The following is a 15,813-nucleotide window of genomic DNA, read 5'->3' on the forward strand; positions in this document are numbered from 1 at the left end:
TCGCCGCTCCAATTTCCAGAATACTTCTTTATAGAAACTGGTGCTCTGATTCTGAGGTGCATGGCCTACTTATCAAATGTTTTATCTCATTTATCCATTTCTCTACCATAAATATCTCATCTTGACCGACAAATCGCGCGCAAAAGGCACGCGGAAAAGCATTTTTCTTTTCTTTGTCGTGGCCCAAATAATTCGCACGCCGCGCAAAAGAGCCCAATTAGCCGCGGCGAAGAACGGAAGTGTTGCACAACAATGAGAAGAGGGTGGTTCGGCGGCCGGGGGTGGCTTTTCTGGCTGCTGCATTCACTGCCTATCGCGCAAAGCGGTGCGCTTTTGATGCGGTGTTCATCTTTAAAAGTGCGAGAGGCGAAGAGCGGATTTTTTTGTCATCATCATCGCCACTCGGGCGCTGCTTGTTGTGAGAGGGAGGAAGACAAGCTGCTCAAGCACCTCAACCCTCTCTCGCACCCGCTCTGGGGTGGCGCGGCTGCCGTTTTAAACCCTCGCACACACACATACATACACTTGATCCTTTCCTTTGGCACCGCCGCCGCCACCCCCAAACACCCCCGAGAGGGCATGAGACGTTTTTAGAGCAGCCACTGGACACAAAAATGTTCCGCTTTGTGTGCCGCGCCGTTCTGGTTTTTGCTCTGGCCCGGATTTTAACCTTGCGTACTTTTTTCCAGAAAAAGAAATTTAAGAAAATGGAATAAGTACCCATTTTTTATTTTTGATAATTATAATTATATTTTATTAAAATACTGAACGCTTACAAAAATTTCTTTACTAATTTAATTGTAATATAAGTTAATTGATTTTTGTTTTGCCACAATGATGAATATTAAAAATTAAAAAAAAAATCTTTACAAGGATGAAAGCAAATTTTGATCAAAAAGCGTTCGGAGAATTAAATTAAATAAAATAATTTGAATTTCCAAATTGAATTCCGAGTCTTGTATCGTAATTTGATTCATGCAAATAAACTGTTACACTTCTTTAATCTCTCAAAAATTCTTTACAAAAATTTTCATACTCACATTAATACGTCAGCAGCAGTTCTTATAGCAAGATGGAGGCATAAATTTTGCAAGTTTTTTTCTGAAAAAGAAAAGTACACACAGATTTAAATTTTTCCCCACAACTTGAAAGCCTTGTTTATTTATTTATGTATTCCTTATAAAAGATTTCTCTCTGAATTACCATCCTAACGTGATTTTGAGTTTTCTAGTCCCGTGTTTGATTTTCATCCAAAAAGAAATCTGAAGAAAACCACAATTTCCAACATTCCTGCTTTTCAAGCGCTTTTTTCATTGAATTTAGAAGAAAGTGGCAAATGCAAATAATTTTCAAAATTAAATCCCTTACAACTTTTGAAATTAACTTTTTCTTTTGTGAAATAATTGTCCTCGGCTGCGAATCCATTGAACTGAACATTTTATTTTAATTAATTATTCTGAATTATTAACCGATACTTTGTACTTAAATGGGATTTGAACGATTTCTTACTATTTTTATCCTGCGCAGGCCATATTTCTTTGATTCCAGAACCATGAAAAAAACGTGTAATTAAGTTAATTAGAACCAAAACTATGGCTTTTTAAATTTAATTCAGAAATTAAAAGTTCTGCACTTCTTGAGTGGAAATAAAAAATTCAGCTTTCATGGCACTTTTCCAGGTATATTCCCTCTTTGATCTAAATCGATAGGAAAAGTTTTATTTTCATGTTCAGAAATTCCAAGTGTCCAAATTTTTTAAACAAAACTGAAAAAGAATAAGAAATTAAACATCAATTTAAATAAGATTTAATTTTTAAATACAAAAAATCTTAACATAACATTATTAAGAAAATTTCAAGTTCCAATCAAAGCAGTTTTCTGTGTTATTCTCTGTTCATTACTTTACACGAGTATGTGCTTTACTGCCAGAAACTCGTGCAGCAACTTGCTTGTCGTAATGACGGGTGCCGCAAAGTTTTACCGTCGTAAAAATGCGCAGCGAAGTAAACTTTGAGCATAAATAATAAAATAAAAAGCAGAGCAATATGCGGCGCGCACATTTCCCCGTTTAAATCATAACTTATTGCGGCCGCTTTTGTGCTCTCGTTTGAAATTTATATATATAAAAATAAAATAAAACGTGCGAGGTTTTATAGTGAGCTCCGTTTTTACTTCAGGGAGAATGATAAGAAAATTAAAAGGCTGCCGGGAAACACGAAATTAAATAGTAAAAAAGCACAAGCTCGAGACATAATAAAGGAAATACGCTGCCATTCCGCGTGTTTACGCCCCCAGATAATAAAGTGTGCACAAGCAGAGGAAATTTCACCCGCAGCACCCTGCTTTTGCATTTATTTATTTCCAGAGCTTTGCGTCGGCGAAAAAAAATAGTAATTTTTCTCTCTCCACTGTGCAGAGCAATTGTCGTGTGTGATGAGCAGAATTGCATTGTTTCGGACGCGGCTCTATTTTTATGACTCAATATACAGGGCAGTTGAGGGAAATGAAACGGATGAGCATATTATGAAAATTTGCAACTTGATGAGGCAGTCGGATTAAATCTCATCGTTGGTCTAATCATTCTTTAAACTTCATAATTTTTGTGGTAGAATTTCACAATCGAGGGTTGATTCATGGTGATTTGAATTTCATGAATTATGGCTGCAGCCCGCAGCCGAAACATGTAGAGCAGGATATTGTTTTTTCTGAAACAATAAACAACTCACAAAAACCCATCGAGGAAAAGCCGATTTTAAATTCAAATCACCATTCATAATTTTTCTTAATTCCATAATTGATTTACTTATGAAATAATTAAAAAATAATATTTTAGGGTTAAATTTTTTCTGGTATGGATACAAATTTTCTTCCAAGGATAATTACTAATAAATAGGGAATTATGGAATACAGACAATACCAGTAGAAAAAACATTGTTTTATTATAACTTTAGTATTATAACTTCATTCTTCGCCATAAAGTTCCATCTTGAATATTCATATTAATTTTAGTTATTTCTGCTTTTTATTATTTTACATCCTTTTAAATCTAAAATAATAAAAATACTTAAAATAATATTAAACATTAAATAGATATACTTTGTTAAATTATAATAATAATTGTTTTAGAAAATACTTTAAAATAGTCTTTAAATAAAATGTGTTCAATTTTAAAATTGATTTTTTTTTAATATTAGCTTAATACATTACTCTAAAAAATACTGTCTTTTTATCCGACGGAGTTTTATTTTGTTCTTTTTTTCTGATAGTCACGTATTATTATTATTATTGCGCACTGCAAACAGGGAGCGACAAAATCTCTCTGGCTGTGAAAAGGATGTTGTTCTTTCGTCTCGGATTTTCATTCAGCTTCTTTTTTTGCTAGTTACATCCGAGCTCTTGTACCGGAATTTGTCTCGCGCGTTCTTTCTCACCGATCATTATATTTCTGTCGTTTTCCTCTGCAGTTTCATAAAAGAGGCGCCGCCGTTGTAGTTTTTTTATTCCGAACGCTCTCGATTACTCCGCTTGTTATTTTCAACGCCGTGGATTCGAGATTTGCCGAATCCTAATTGCAAAGGAGGGAAATGAAATGCTTTTAAGACCTCTATAATATAATCTAAACATCGTGACGCAGGAGCCGCTCGTTTTCGCATGCACATGAGAGAGAGACACACACACATGCATACGAAGTAACAAAACAGAGGACACTTGCTTGAAATTTTTATGACCCCATGAATTTGTAATCACAATTACCAGCCAACCCTCCTTTGCTCTCGTGCGAAAGTGGAAGAGAGCGAGCGCTTTTGAATGGCGCGCCCTCGCAAAATCTGTCCGACGATCCCTCTTTTCGGCCCGATTTTCTGCACGGTTAAATTCATTTTAGGGTGGAAAATGTGAAAAATGACAAGGTTTTTAAGAAGAATTGAATAAAAATTTGCCGAAAAATTGACAATTGAAAGAGATAAAAAGAAATATAATTAATATTTACAATAGATGATAAATTTAATTAAAAACAAAATCCTCAAATGCTACAAATTTTCATGTAAAATTAATTTAAAATGCAATATTTTGCATTTGATGATTTTATTATTAAATTTTTTAATGTTTTTTTCTTGTGAATTTAAGCAAAGCTAAAAGCCGATCTTTTTGGCAACATGTAACATTAGAAATTTACAAAGTTTTTGCCTAATCTTTCATCCAAAATTGGGATTTTTCTCTTGGAAAACTTCAAATATACCAGGTCATCATTAAAAACTTTCATATATTACTAAAATTCATCCCTGGTAAATTTCTTCGGGAGAATTCATTTCAAATTTAAACCATTTTATACAAAATGTTTTGTTAAAAAAGTAAAAATGCAGCTTTAAATAATATTTTTCACACACAAAAAATGTTAATTTAATGGAAAATATTTTTTTACAGATTGATTTTTTACTAATTCTTCTCGAAATATGATTTCACAGCTCATGGATTATAACTGCAGCCCGCAGTCAAAACATGAAGAGCAGGATATTGGTTTTTTCTTAAACACAGAAACAAAACATCAAGGCAAAACCGACTTTAAATTCAAATTTCTAAATTTTCTAAGAGAATTCAAAAATTGGGCGAGAAAACCAATGCTCGGAAAACTAATTAAAATGTCCAAATTTCCACTTTTAATTGGAAATTTTAAATCTTCTCATAAACAGGTTAGGATTTATGTTTCCAAATAAAAAAAAATCCACTTTCAATTCAAAAAATTAAGACAAACGGCAATGCACAGAAAATTTAAAACGAAAACAGGAATACACTTTAACAACACAAACCTGACGCAACTCTACACAGAAAAATTATGTGATGAAAAACACTCGCACTAACAAATTAACATCATTCAAACCATTAAGTTGAAATTCGCCAGAAACCGGAAAACCATTGAGAAAAATTTTGTCTAAAGTTCAATTGGAAAGGAAATCCGGGAAGCACTTTGCAAATTCAAACGCGTGTGAATTAGTGATGGCGCGCGTGAAAAGAAAGTCATTTATCCGTTCGTGTGCAGCGCGCGGGTGCTTAATTCATGAGCGCGTCGGACGGCCGGCGAGAGCGAGGGGGTAGTTTTGCGAATGGCCCTCGCCACCGCCGAGTTCTCTCTCTCTCTCCTTTCTTAATTATTCAACGGCGACATTTTATTATTTCATGATATTTACACTTTGGCTGCACACGCGCGCGTGCTTATTAAATGTTTCATCGCGGGCGCTTTTGCAAAGGGGCCATTGTGATTAAAATTTGATATTAGAGGCAATTCGCGCGCGCCCATCCATTATTCAGGCGGCCCACAGATATCTCTCCGCTCTGTGTGTGTGTGTGCGTTGGCCAGCCATGAATTAAAGACGATATCGATTGAGACCACCGTCTGGAGAAACTAAAACTCTTGTTCTCGCCGCCGGCCCATACGAAAGACAAAATACAAACGATGCATTTTATTTTTCATCCCCCACCGAACGCATTAAATGTATTATATTTTCTTCGTTCGGCACGCTTTTAACGATCTCACATATAATATTTTTTATTGGCGTTTTTATTTACGGGCGAGTGTAAAAATTGACACGCCGAATGAAATAATAAAAGGACGCCGTTCGGTCTATGGCGGATGATTGCGAGTAAAATTCAAATTTATGGGAACAAGTTTCTCCTTAAATTACCTATTTATGTTGCTCATTGAATTGGGGTGGAATTTACCGCTTTGCAAATTGACACCTTCCTTTCTCAAGCAATTTTGTGAATTTGTTCATCTTTATTTGGTGGTAAAAATTAATTTAATTAGGAGAAATTGACACTCGATGAGATGATCATGGAAATAAAAAGATCAGGATTTTCTTCATTGCAAAAACTATTTTTTTATTTTTTTTATTTAAAAACAAATGGCTCTACCAGTTTTGTTCACGTCTGCGACCCTATTTCATGAGCAAGAAAAATACAAAAAAAAAAAATCAACAAATTGGAGGGAAAAAACACATTTTAATAAAACAAATTAATTACATACATAAATTATAATAAAATTTCAATTTTTATGCTAAAATGGGGTTTTTTTTTCAATTTTGCAGACTTTTTGTATTCTTTCTTGCTCATGAAATAGGGTTGCAGACCGTGACTGAAACTGGTCGTTTTGTTTTTGAATAAAAATATTATCGCAACGAGGATGAACCTGATCTCTTCATTTCCATAATTTTTTCTGCCTTATTTCGTAATAAATGTCCTCATCAATATTTTGTTACGAGAAATATATTCAATTAATAATTTTAATCTGATTTTGATTCAATAATTTGCATATTGCATTAAAAATATGATTCACAAGCAATAGAAATGAAAAAACTGTTGTTTTTGTGTGATTAAATTTCAAAAAATCAACTGAAGATTTTGATTTCCCCACTGTTTCTATGATTAAAAATTCTCTTTTATCACATTCCAAAACTCCTTGAGAAATCAATTATTGAAAATCTTCTTCCGTGTTTCAGGCAAAACTTCTCGAGTCATCGCACGCCTGGCTGGGAGCTTCAACTTCTTCAATTAATGGTAAGTTCTGCACTCTCCACAGAGTGTCCCAGTCTCATATTCATGTCCTTTATCCTTTGCAAATTAACGAGCAGCATAGTTATTATAATTAATATCCAAGTCTGCGTATCGCATCGATCAATTAAATTAATAACCCTGATGATTCGTTTCGCTGACGAATTATTATAAATAATTGCGCTGCCGTTGGTTTCGCGTCGCCATTATTTATTATTTACATGTCATTAATTCCGATGTAGTCCATAAATTCAAAACATATTTGCCAATCAGTAAATTCATATTCTAACTCATTATCATGGCGTAAATGCAAGTAAAATTAACATTTCCTCTCCGCTGAATAATAAATTTTTTTAAATTATCTGACGTGGCCAAAATAAGGGAAATTTTTGATTGCCTCCGCAGCAAGGATGTGAAATTTACGGCCGTGTGTTGACACAAAAAGTAATATAATTTTGTTTTCATGGATTTGATGCCGCACGTGCCGGGAAAAATCTCGTTCGAGGAAATTCGGCAAATTGGCTATATTATTTGTTTTTGATGCGGACCAATTTTTCATTTCCAATTAACTGTGAAGCGAAAATACAACAAATAAATGGCAGCGGCGAGGCAAAAAATAATAATAATTTTTAAAGCAAACAACGCGCGCTCTCGCTCAGCAGCAAAAACACACCAGCAATTTTTCACCGAGAGCAACAACAGCAGGCATGGTCGTGTGTCTCCTTTTTATTTATTTTTGTTTCTATATATTTTATTGATAAAATAAAAATGCCCGTGTTTAGTTTTCTTGCGCCACGGCAGCCGTAGGAAATAAATAAAAAATAAATAAAAAGCCCGTCGATAAATTTGGCAATGATTGATTGTGAGCAGCGGTTGCCGACCGAAAATAAACAAAATGATGTATTCTGTACATGATGTGATTAATTCAATGAAGAATACACAAGTATGAAAAATTTGTAAAAACATTTTTCTTCTTTATTGTAAAAGTGATCAATAAAAGTAGAATAATTGACATTTTACTATTTTTTGTAAAGATGGAGTGGAAAAATAAATTATTAAAATTTTTATGCATGAAAATTTACACAAACATTTGGTTTTGTTTAGATTGAAATGACGCGACTGAGAAAGTAAAATGTAATTAATTTATAATTTATAAGTATAATTTATATTTTTATTCTAAATAATTACTTTTTTTAATATTTTTAACCCTAATTAATATTATTATTATATTAATATTATTCTTTAATTTAGTTCAAATTTTTTTAAACATATTGATTTTATATATAATTATTATATTTTATGCAATATTTACTCCAATCAGTTAAAATTACAGATGGTTAATATACAAAAAAAATTAAATTTTGGCAAACGGGGTCACAATTAAAATTACGGTATTATGGTATTTCCATAATTTATATATCCTATTCATGAGCGGTTTTTAAAGGAAATAATTATTAATATTTTCGCCTTTATAAATTTAATTTAATTGAAAATAATTTTAAAAATTTCATTTTTTTAATTTTACATCAAAAAATTAATTTTAACTGTTATAAATAAAAGTCAAGTACCGTTTAAAGAGCTTGAAGTGAAGCAGCTAATTGAAAATACACCACGTGCCGCGTTTTCATCGCGATATATGCACAAAGCGGCGGCGGCGGCTGCGGACGAGTTTCGCGCTGCAGATCAGGCCGGCGGAGTAAGGTTTTGGCCGGGTTAATTTAATCAAGATTCGCTCTCTCTCGTGTACTCGGAATAATCAATGAAGTTCAGGGCCTCGAGTCACACGAACGCACGCACGCCGAACGCGCAATCACACGCACAGTTTGCCCTTTCAACAATAATTACTAATTGATCACCTGCAAAGCAGCCCAATGAAGCGAAACGCGGTCTCCGGAGTTGTTAGCTCACTTTTGCCGCCACCGTAACATCGTGTTTGATAATCGAGCCTAATTTTACATGCAAGTTTGGAATCTTTGGCAAATTTCAATAATTATTCATTTAAAAGAGAAAAATAAAATAAATAAATAAACCCTATTAATTTTGATGGTAATTTTGCTTGGTTTTTCAGTTCCAAGGAGACATAGTAAGAATAATTGAATTTATTGAGAGAAATGAAATTTTTAAATAATTTATTATTGTTTCTAATGGGAATTTTTTTTTCTTAAAATTGGTGCCACCAAAATTGATAAAAATTCCATCAAATCACGTTCATATCACCCCAAAGCAAAAATAAATTAGTTTAGTCTACATAAAAAATTTGCATAGATCTCGACCTTATTCGAGAAAAGGTCGAGAAGTTTTTCACAGTTAAAAATTATAAGCTTCTTTGTTAAACAATACGTTTGTTTACATTCAATTGTTGAAAACAAATTATTCAGTTCAACAAAAAAAAATTACAGAATTGTTTTAAAGTTCACAAACGTTCTTAAAACTCGTTTTTTATTAATTTTTTAAATATATTTTCATGTTATTTTTAGAACCGAAATAAATTATATTTTACCCAGTCTGAATAAAATTATTTTTCTTCTTTCTGTTAAATTTATTTAATAATCGGTTTAAAAATAATAAGATTTCATTTGGGAATTTTTACCGCGTCCCTGACCAGCCTCTTAATTGGCATTATTTCTGCAGGCTTTTCGCTCTCTCATTATATTCTTGAGCAAAACGCCTCAATTTTCTGATTTGCCGGCAAACCGCAAGGAATTTCTTATTGATTTACTATTAACGCGTATCTGCGGGGCAAGCTTATGAATAAACGATTTTGTTTGCCGCTGTAAAATTATTAAATTACACATTACGTTTGCGAGAGTAATGAGCAGTGGCGCGGCTCAATTCAAAATAATAAATTCAACTGCGCGGCAGAAAAGTAATAATTATTTGCATTATTGGCCTTTAGTGCTCTCTCTGCTCGCATCGGGTAATTACAGCTGCTTTTCATTTTGATTTCAAAGCAAGGCAGATCATTAAAGTCGTCAAATTTCCAACTCGGCTAATTCATTCGTGGAATCGGCTTTATATTTAAAAAAAGTTTTTCGTGCAACAGAAGATGAGAGGAATGATGAGTGGAGAAGTCATGTAATATTTTTACATTTATATTCAGACTGTTTGCTTTTTGTGAGAGGTAAAACAAATTCTGCTTTAACGGTTTAAAAAATGCTTGCTACATTTTTATGTGTGGGGTCATTTTAAGATCAATATTAAAATATAAAAAATAGACCGTAATCTTTTTATCTCGTTTTATTTCGATTAGCGGAATATTCTATCAATTTATTTGAATATGAAATTAAGTGAAAACAATGAGCAATGAAATGAAACAAGTGTGCCGTCCGATCTTGGCGGAAAATTGTATTCAAGTGAATAATTATTTAAATATGGCAAACATCATTTCTTTGTTTCCATGCAGAGGCTACACTACTAGGCTTTTATAGCCATTTTATGACTTGGATTGTTCAGTATTACATGGCATTACAAAAATATTAATAATGAATATTAAAAAATCAAAATAACGGAATTTTTTATGCTTTTTATTAAAAGAAAAATAACTTGTTAATAAGAATTATATTAAAATCAAAAAATTAAATTAAAAAATAATACACAGATAAATATAAATTTAAATTTTATAATAAAAAATAAATATCAGTTATATAAAAAAAGGTTGGATTACACTTTAAAATTAATAATTATAATAATAATAATCAAATGTTAATGAAAGAAAATTTATATTAAATTAATTAAATCAATTATATGATCCTTAAAAGAAATTAAACGTTGGATGCAGAAGTTAAGTGAAAAAAAAAACAATAAAATTATGTTTGTAAAACGAATTAAAATGTCCAAATTTCAGCGTTTTACAAACATTGGTTTTCTCGCCGAGTTTCTGAATCCACATTAAATTACTTTCGGAAAATTAAAAATGAAACTGCTCGGCACAACTCTACACGAACACGAAAAAAAACCACTCGGTTGCACTAACAAAATCTACAAAAAATTAAATGATTAACTTCCTTATCTACTTAATTGATAATTATAAAAGTGACGTCGGTGTAATGTTGTCTCCAATATTAATGTCGTCACAAAAATTTATTAGCGGCCAATTAATTTTATTATATTTTTATTGCTCGGCCTTGGAACTGATTTTGAAAACAACTGAAACGATAAAATGCCCACATCATTAAGAACGCGTCGGAATTGATTGGTGCTAATCTGCTGGAGAATTTTCAGACAGGGCCCGAGCGTAATTCAATAATTCGCCAATATCGAGTTATTGATGCGACGCTGCCGGTATATTTGTGTCTGTTAATAAACAAGGACGCGCACGCAAATCTATTTATTAAACATCTATGGTCGGCTGGGTCGGACGAGAGAGAGAGAGGAGAGCGGCGATGTGTGCGAGAGAGAGGCGCGCAATTTAATATTAATTCAACCCTAGCTGCCACACTCGGCTTCATTTCTCACTGTAAATATTTAATTTCTAATTACTATTTGACTTGCGCTGCATCGGATCCGCCGCCGCCGCCTCGTGAATTCGGATTTACATTCATTCTCATGTCTATAGCTACATGAATATTGTATATTCCACGCCGCGTATACTGTACATTATTAATTATACACAAATTGGCCCGCCACTCTAACTAATTAAGGAAGAATGGAATAGAGAAGAGAGCGAGCCGAGCCATCGAGAATTCAGCGCCACCGCGTGCTGCACATTTAATTATTCAATTGAACTCTTGAGAAGGGCCACTTTGTGTTTTTCTTTCACTCTACCGCTGCCCCTGAAAAAAAATCTTCAGAAAAAGTTCATATTGGCCCCTATTTAAAAATCGACTAAAACCGACTCTTTCTTTAATTTTAGACTGAAGTGACCAACTTTTTAAATTTACATGAAGTGGAAAGCAAGGTTTTGTAGAGTTTCAAACAAAATTCCTACGAATTTCTGTTAAAAAAGATATAATATTGAAAAAGAAAAAAAATATAATTTAAAAAAATCTAAGTATTTTTTCCAAGCAAATGAAATTAGAATTAAATAAAACAATTTTATTCGTCATTCCATTTATTTAAGAACCTCCCTTTTGAAAAGCGCCAGCGCGTGAATCCTGACTAAAGACCTCAAGAGGTCTGAAATTATATTGATTAAAATTTAATCTCTAAAAATTTGGCCAGAATTATGTTTTTGTGTATTTCATTGCAAAAAATACCAATTATATAAAATAGAACGATGATTATGGCAAAAACCAACTAAGAAGTCGACTAAATTTCCGTAAAATCGTCTAAAATGCATGGGCCCAACGTAAATGAGCCTTCAGTTTTTTTTTTTTTATTTATTTAATTCGTAATATCATTGATAAGTAATTAATGATTTCCATGGTCTAATTTGTGAAGTAATTAACAGTAAAAATTTCAATGTTTAAAAAAAATTAACATTGTCGCAATGCAAAAAGTTAAATTATTGATGCTGATAGTTTTTGGCAGTTTTTGATAATTTTATTTTAGTAGCCCAAAATATATATTAACTCCAGGTGTGTAAGTTCCTTTTTATTCAAATTGTTTCTTCTCTCGTGTTTTGCAGACAGTTACCAGTACCAGTTGCAGAGCATGTGGCAGAAATGCTGGAACACAAACCAGAGCCTGGTGCACAACCTGCGTTTCCGCGAGCGCGGCCCCCTCAAGTCATGGCGGCCAGAGACGATGGCCGAGGCCATCTTCTCGGTGCTGAAGGAGGGCCTGTCGTTGTCGCAGGCGGCCAGGAAGTACGACATCCCGTACCCGACGTTCGTCTTGTACGCCAACAGGGTGCACAACATGCTCGGCCCGTCGGCCGACGGCGGTGCAGGTGAGAGTCGGTTAGGCAAGTTGGATTTATTTTCAGTTTTTCGCCTCCTTATTTCTTTTGCCGCCTCATTCCATGTAATAATTTGATTCATTTCCATCTATACCGTTTTTAAAGTTTTTTGTAAATATATAAATTGTTTCAAGCGAAATTCTTTCGTCAATTGCAGATTTGCGGCCGAAAGGTCGAGGTCGTCCTCAACGCATTTTGCTCGGCGTTTGGCCGGAAGAGCACATCCGCGGTGTGATTCGCGCCGTCGTTTTCCGCGACCCGGCCCACATAAAGGAAGAAGCCCAGACTTTAGCTAGACTGGTAAATTAATTTCTATATTTTCGTCATGTTAATCGTCTTTCCAAACCTTAAATTTAAGTGTAAGAAAAATTGAAATTACCTATTTATATTCTCTATAAAAATAAAGTTGAAAAATTATTTTCATTATTTTATTTCTTTCTTTTTGATAAGAATCTTTAATAATTGGTTTTCATATTTTTTTAAATAATTTATATATATTATAATAAATTATTTTATTGTTACTTTTACCCAGTTTGTATACTTTTTCTTAATCCTTAATTTTGGCAATTTCATTCAGTTAAAAGGTACAATAGCAAACATTTTTAAGTTTCTAATAATATTAATAAACATATATTATTTAATAGTATATGTTTTATTTAAATGAAACTCTGAGATTACTTTTTTAATTCATTTCTTTCTTTTTTTAGTATTTATAAATTATAATTATATAATTTTATTTTATTTCTTGTATTTCCACTCTTCAGATTTAGAATAGCTAACATATCATAAAATAATCTATTCTCTATTTTAAGGTGTTATATGTTTATAAATAATTTTGTAGCAGCCAAACTTTTAACAGTTATTTTAAAGAAAATTGGTAGTTTTGCAAGCGGATAATTGTTACATATTATTATATATTCAGTTAATTAAAAATACTAGCATTTTAATATTAAAAAATTTATTTAGAAAATAATTAGTAAATTACTAATTCAAATATATTTTCCTTTTTTTTAATTTCTTTTATTATTAATAAATATAAATCGACGCCTGATTTTGTTTTTTCAGTACTGCATGCAAGACCCAATGGCGCAGTCACAGCAGCAGCAGCAGCAACCCTTTCCGAACCTGGCCCCGAACGGTTCGATGCCCGACGGCGGCGGCCGTTCGGTCACGCCCACGCCCAGTTCTGCGGCGGCCGCCGCAGTGGCCGCCGTGGCCCAGGGCCTGAGGCAGCAAATGTGCGGTCTGGCCGCGCCCGGCAGCGAGGCCGGCGGCCAGCAAGGGCCGTCGAGCGCGGCCGTGGCCGCGCTGGCCTCTGCGCTGCTGGGCCGCGACGCCGCCGACAACATGCACCAGGCGGCGGCCACCGCGCTCAACAACAACACGATGAACGCGCTGCTGAACAACGGCACCGGCGGCGGCGGCCTCCGCGGCCACCCCGCCAGCATGGCCGCCCTGACCAACCTGAGCCAATACAAGCAGCACTCGTTGTTCGGGCAGACGCGGCCGTCCGAGGTGATGTACCAGGAGCACGAGTCGGCGGACGAACAGGCCAAGAGCAATCACCACCAGCACCACCCGATGGACGGCGTCGACGAAAACGACGGGCTGCACCATCAGCAGGTCAAGCCCATGGACAGCACAAACGCGGCCGTGCTCGACGCCCGAGTCGAGTGAATGACTTTCCGAGCGTTTTATTCAGAGCATTTATTTGAATAAATGCACGTGTCAAATATTGTAAATGTATTCGCGTCAGGCCGAGGTTGTAGATGGCCCCGCACTGACCGAGCTTTGGTGTGAGAGAGAGGAACGTCCGCGATGCTTAATTGTGCAGACTTTGAAATTCAGAAAATGCCGCCACATTTTGCTATTTTAAAATTTTATTTAAATTTTAATAGATTTATAATATATTTTATTCAATTTTTATATATTTTAAAAATACCTAAAGCCAGGCAAATTTTCCGCTGCAGAGGTGAAAAATTTTATGGACCTGTAAAACCCAGACAGTTTTTGTAAAATATATAATATTTTTGCGATTTACAATTGTTTTTGGTTGGTACCAAAAAAAAATTGAAACATCAATCTGGGCTTCGTGGTTTCGCAATTAAAATCACTGCCGATCATATAAAATGTGAAAGATTGTTAGGCACGATGCACGATTGGAGTCATAATTCCTCAAAAATGAACAGCCTTGGCTGTGGGAAGCGGTCATTTTTCTTTGTCCAGTGTCAGCATTTATAACATAAAAGGCATTAAAAATTCATGACGTGCCCATCATCTTTAGTTTCCCTTGTAATCGATTATTCCAAATTTTATGCACATAAAAATAGAAAATAATGACGCAGTTGGATGCAAATTCTGCCAAATGATTTGTTATTCACACACATATTTAATTTGTGTGTCTACTTAATTTTGCATATAATTTGTGGCTGTGAATGTATAATTTTGTTCAATCAATGATGAAAAAATATATATTATTTAAAGGTAGCGACACTATAGAGACTCCTAAAATCTCAGAGGTATTAGTGCGGCTTGTTTTATAATTTCATAATATAATAGATAATTTTAAAATACTTTTTTAAAAAGAAGCGTCAAAATTATAAAAGAAAAGGCCAGGTTTTGATGGGAGTGAGTCACGAAATCGTTTTGGTCCTGTGATACAGAATTTAGACTCGCTCTCAGTGTATATATAATATATAATTTTTTGTAAAATCGAATAGTCTACGTATTAGGCGCGGCAGTTCATGATGTGTGAATGTGTATAAATTATATATATATATATATAAATTAAAACTTCATTATAAAATATATAAAAAGATTACGGCGCGTAATTGTGTTGTTTCAATGTTGGATGGTCATGCGTATAATAATATCATAGTGCGACATATTTGTGTAAATTTCAACCCCTGAGTTGAGTTTTCGATGTTGAAAGTGGCCTTCCAGCGTTTCGGACACCCCAAAACACGCAGGTCCAGTCAGCAGAGATTGCAAAACATCTTTCGGCTTCGACAAGCGCGGATTTAAGAGTTTGCTCGAGCTCGGTGCCTCAACCTGCAATTTGACAACAGACTGGTGGATTTAATTTTGATTTTCTTATCGATAGACATTTTAATTTTTAATACCACCAGTCATGAGAGCAAAAGAAAATGATAAAAAAAACTTCAGGCGCAAAAACAAGACATTTAGGCATTTTTGATTGAATGTGTTCAATGTAAAGAAAAATCAATTCTATTTAAGGGAAAAGTAAAGTGCCTTTTGAAATCTCTTTCTATTTAGATAAAAATAAAGCAGTCTGATTAAATCAGATATTTTTAAAATTCATCTCTTTCGTATAAATAAAAAATAAGAGCACAAAACGGCACGCACGAATCAAGGACTTAACATATTCGTATCAAAAATAAAAATCTTGAGGCCACCATTAAAATATTGTA

At 34.0% G+C, this 15,813-nt stretch overlaps 1 protein-coding gene across 9 annotated transcripts in view; it reads left to right on the top strand.

The window, feature by feature from the left end:
* The window catches only part of LOC132194821 (protein bric-a-brac 1-like), a 103,317-nt gene extending 87,715 nt beyond the window's left edge, over nt 1–15,602 (top strand). For 8 of the 9 annotated variants that reach the window (XM_059616340.1, XM_059616343.1, XM_059616345.1 and 5 more), the window contains 4 exons: nt 6,492–6,549; nt 12,110–12,388; nt 12,540–12,682; nt 13,448–15,602. In XM_059616340.1, coding sequence (XP_059472323.1) covers nt 6,492–6,549; nt 12,110–12,388; nt 12,540–12,682; nt 13,448–14,059 — 1,092 coding nt within the window. In that variant the 3' untranslated portion in view covers nt 14,060–15,602. The remainder of the gene's footprint in view (nt 1–6,491; nt 6,550–12,109; nt 12,389–12,539; nt 12,683–13,447) is intronic. The other variant, XM_059616348.1, reaches the window with a different exon arrangement.
* Nucleotides 15,603–15,813: the final 211 nt, after the last annotated feature.

The sequence above is a fragment of the Neocloeon triangulifer genome, unplaced genomic scaffold (assembly GCF_031216515.1).
Source record: "Neocloeon triangulifer isolate White Clay Creek 2 clone unplaced genomic scaffold, ASM3121651v1 ptg000008l, whole genome shotgun sequence".
NCBI lineage: Eukaryota > Metazoa > Arthropoda > Insecta > Ephemeroptera > Baetidae > Neocloeon > Neocloeon triangulifer.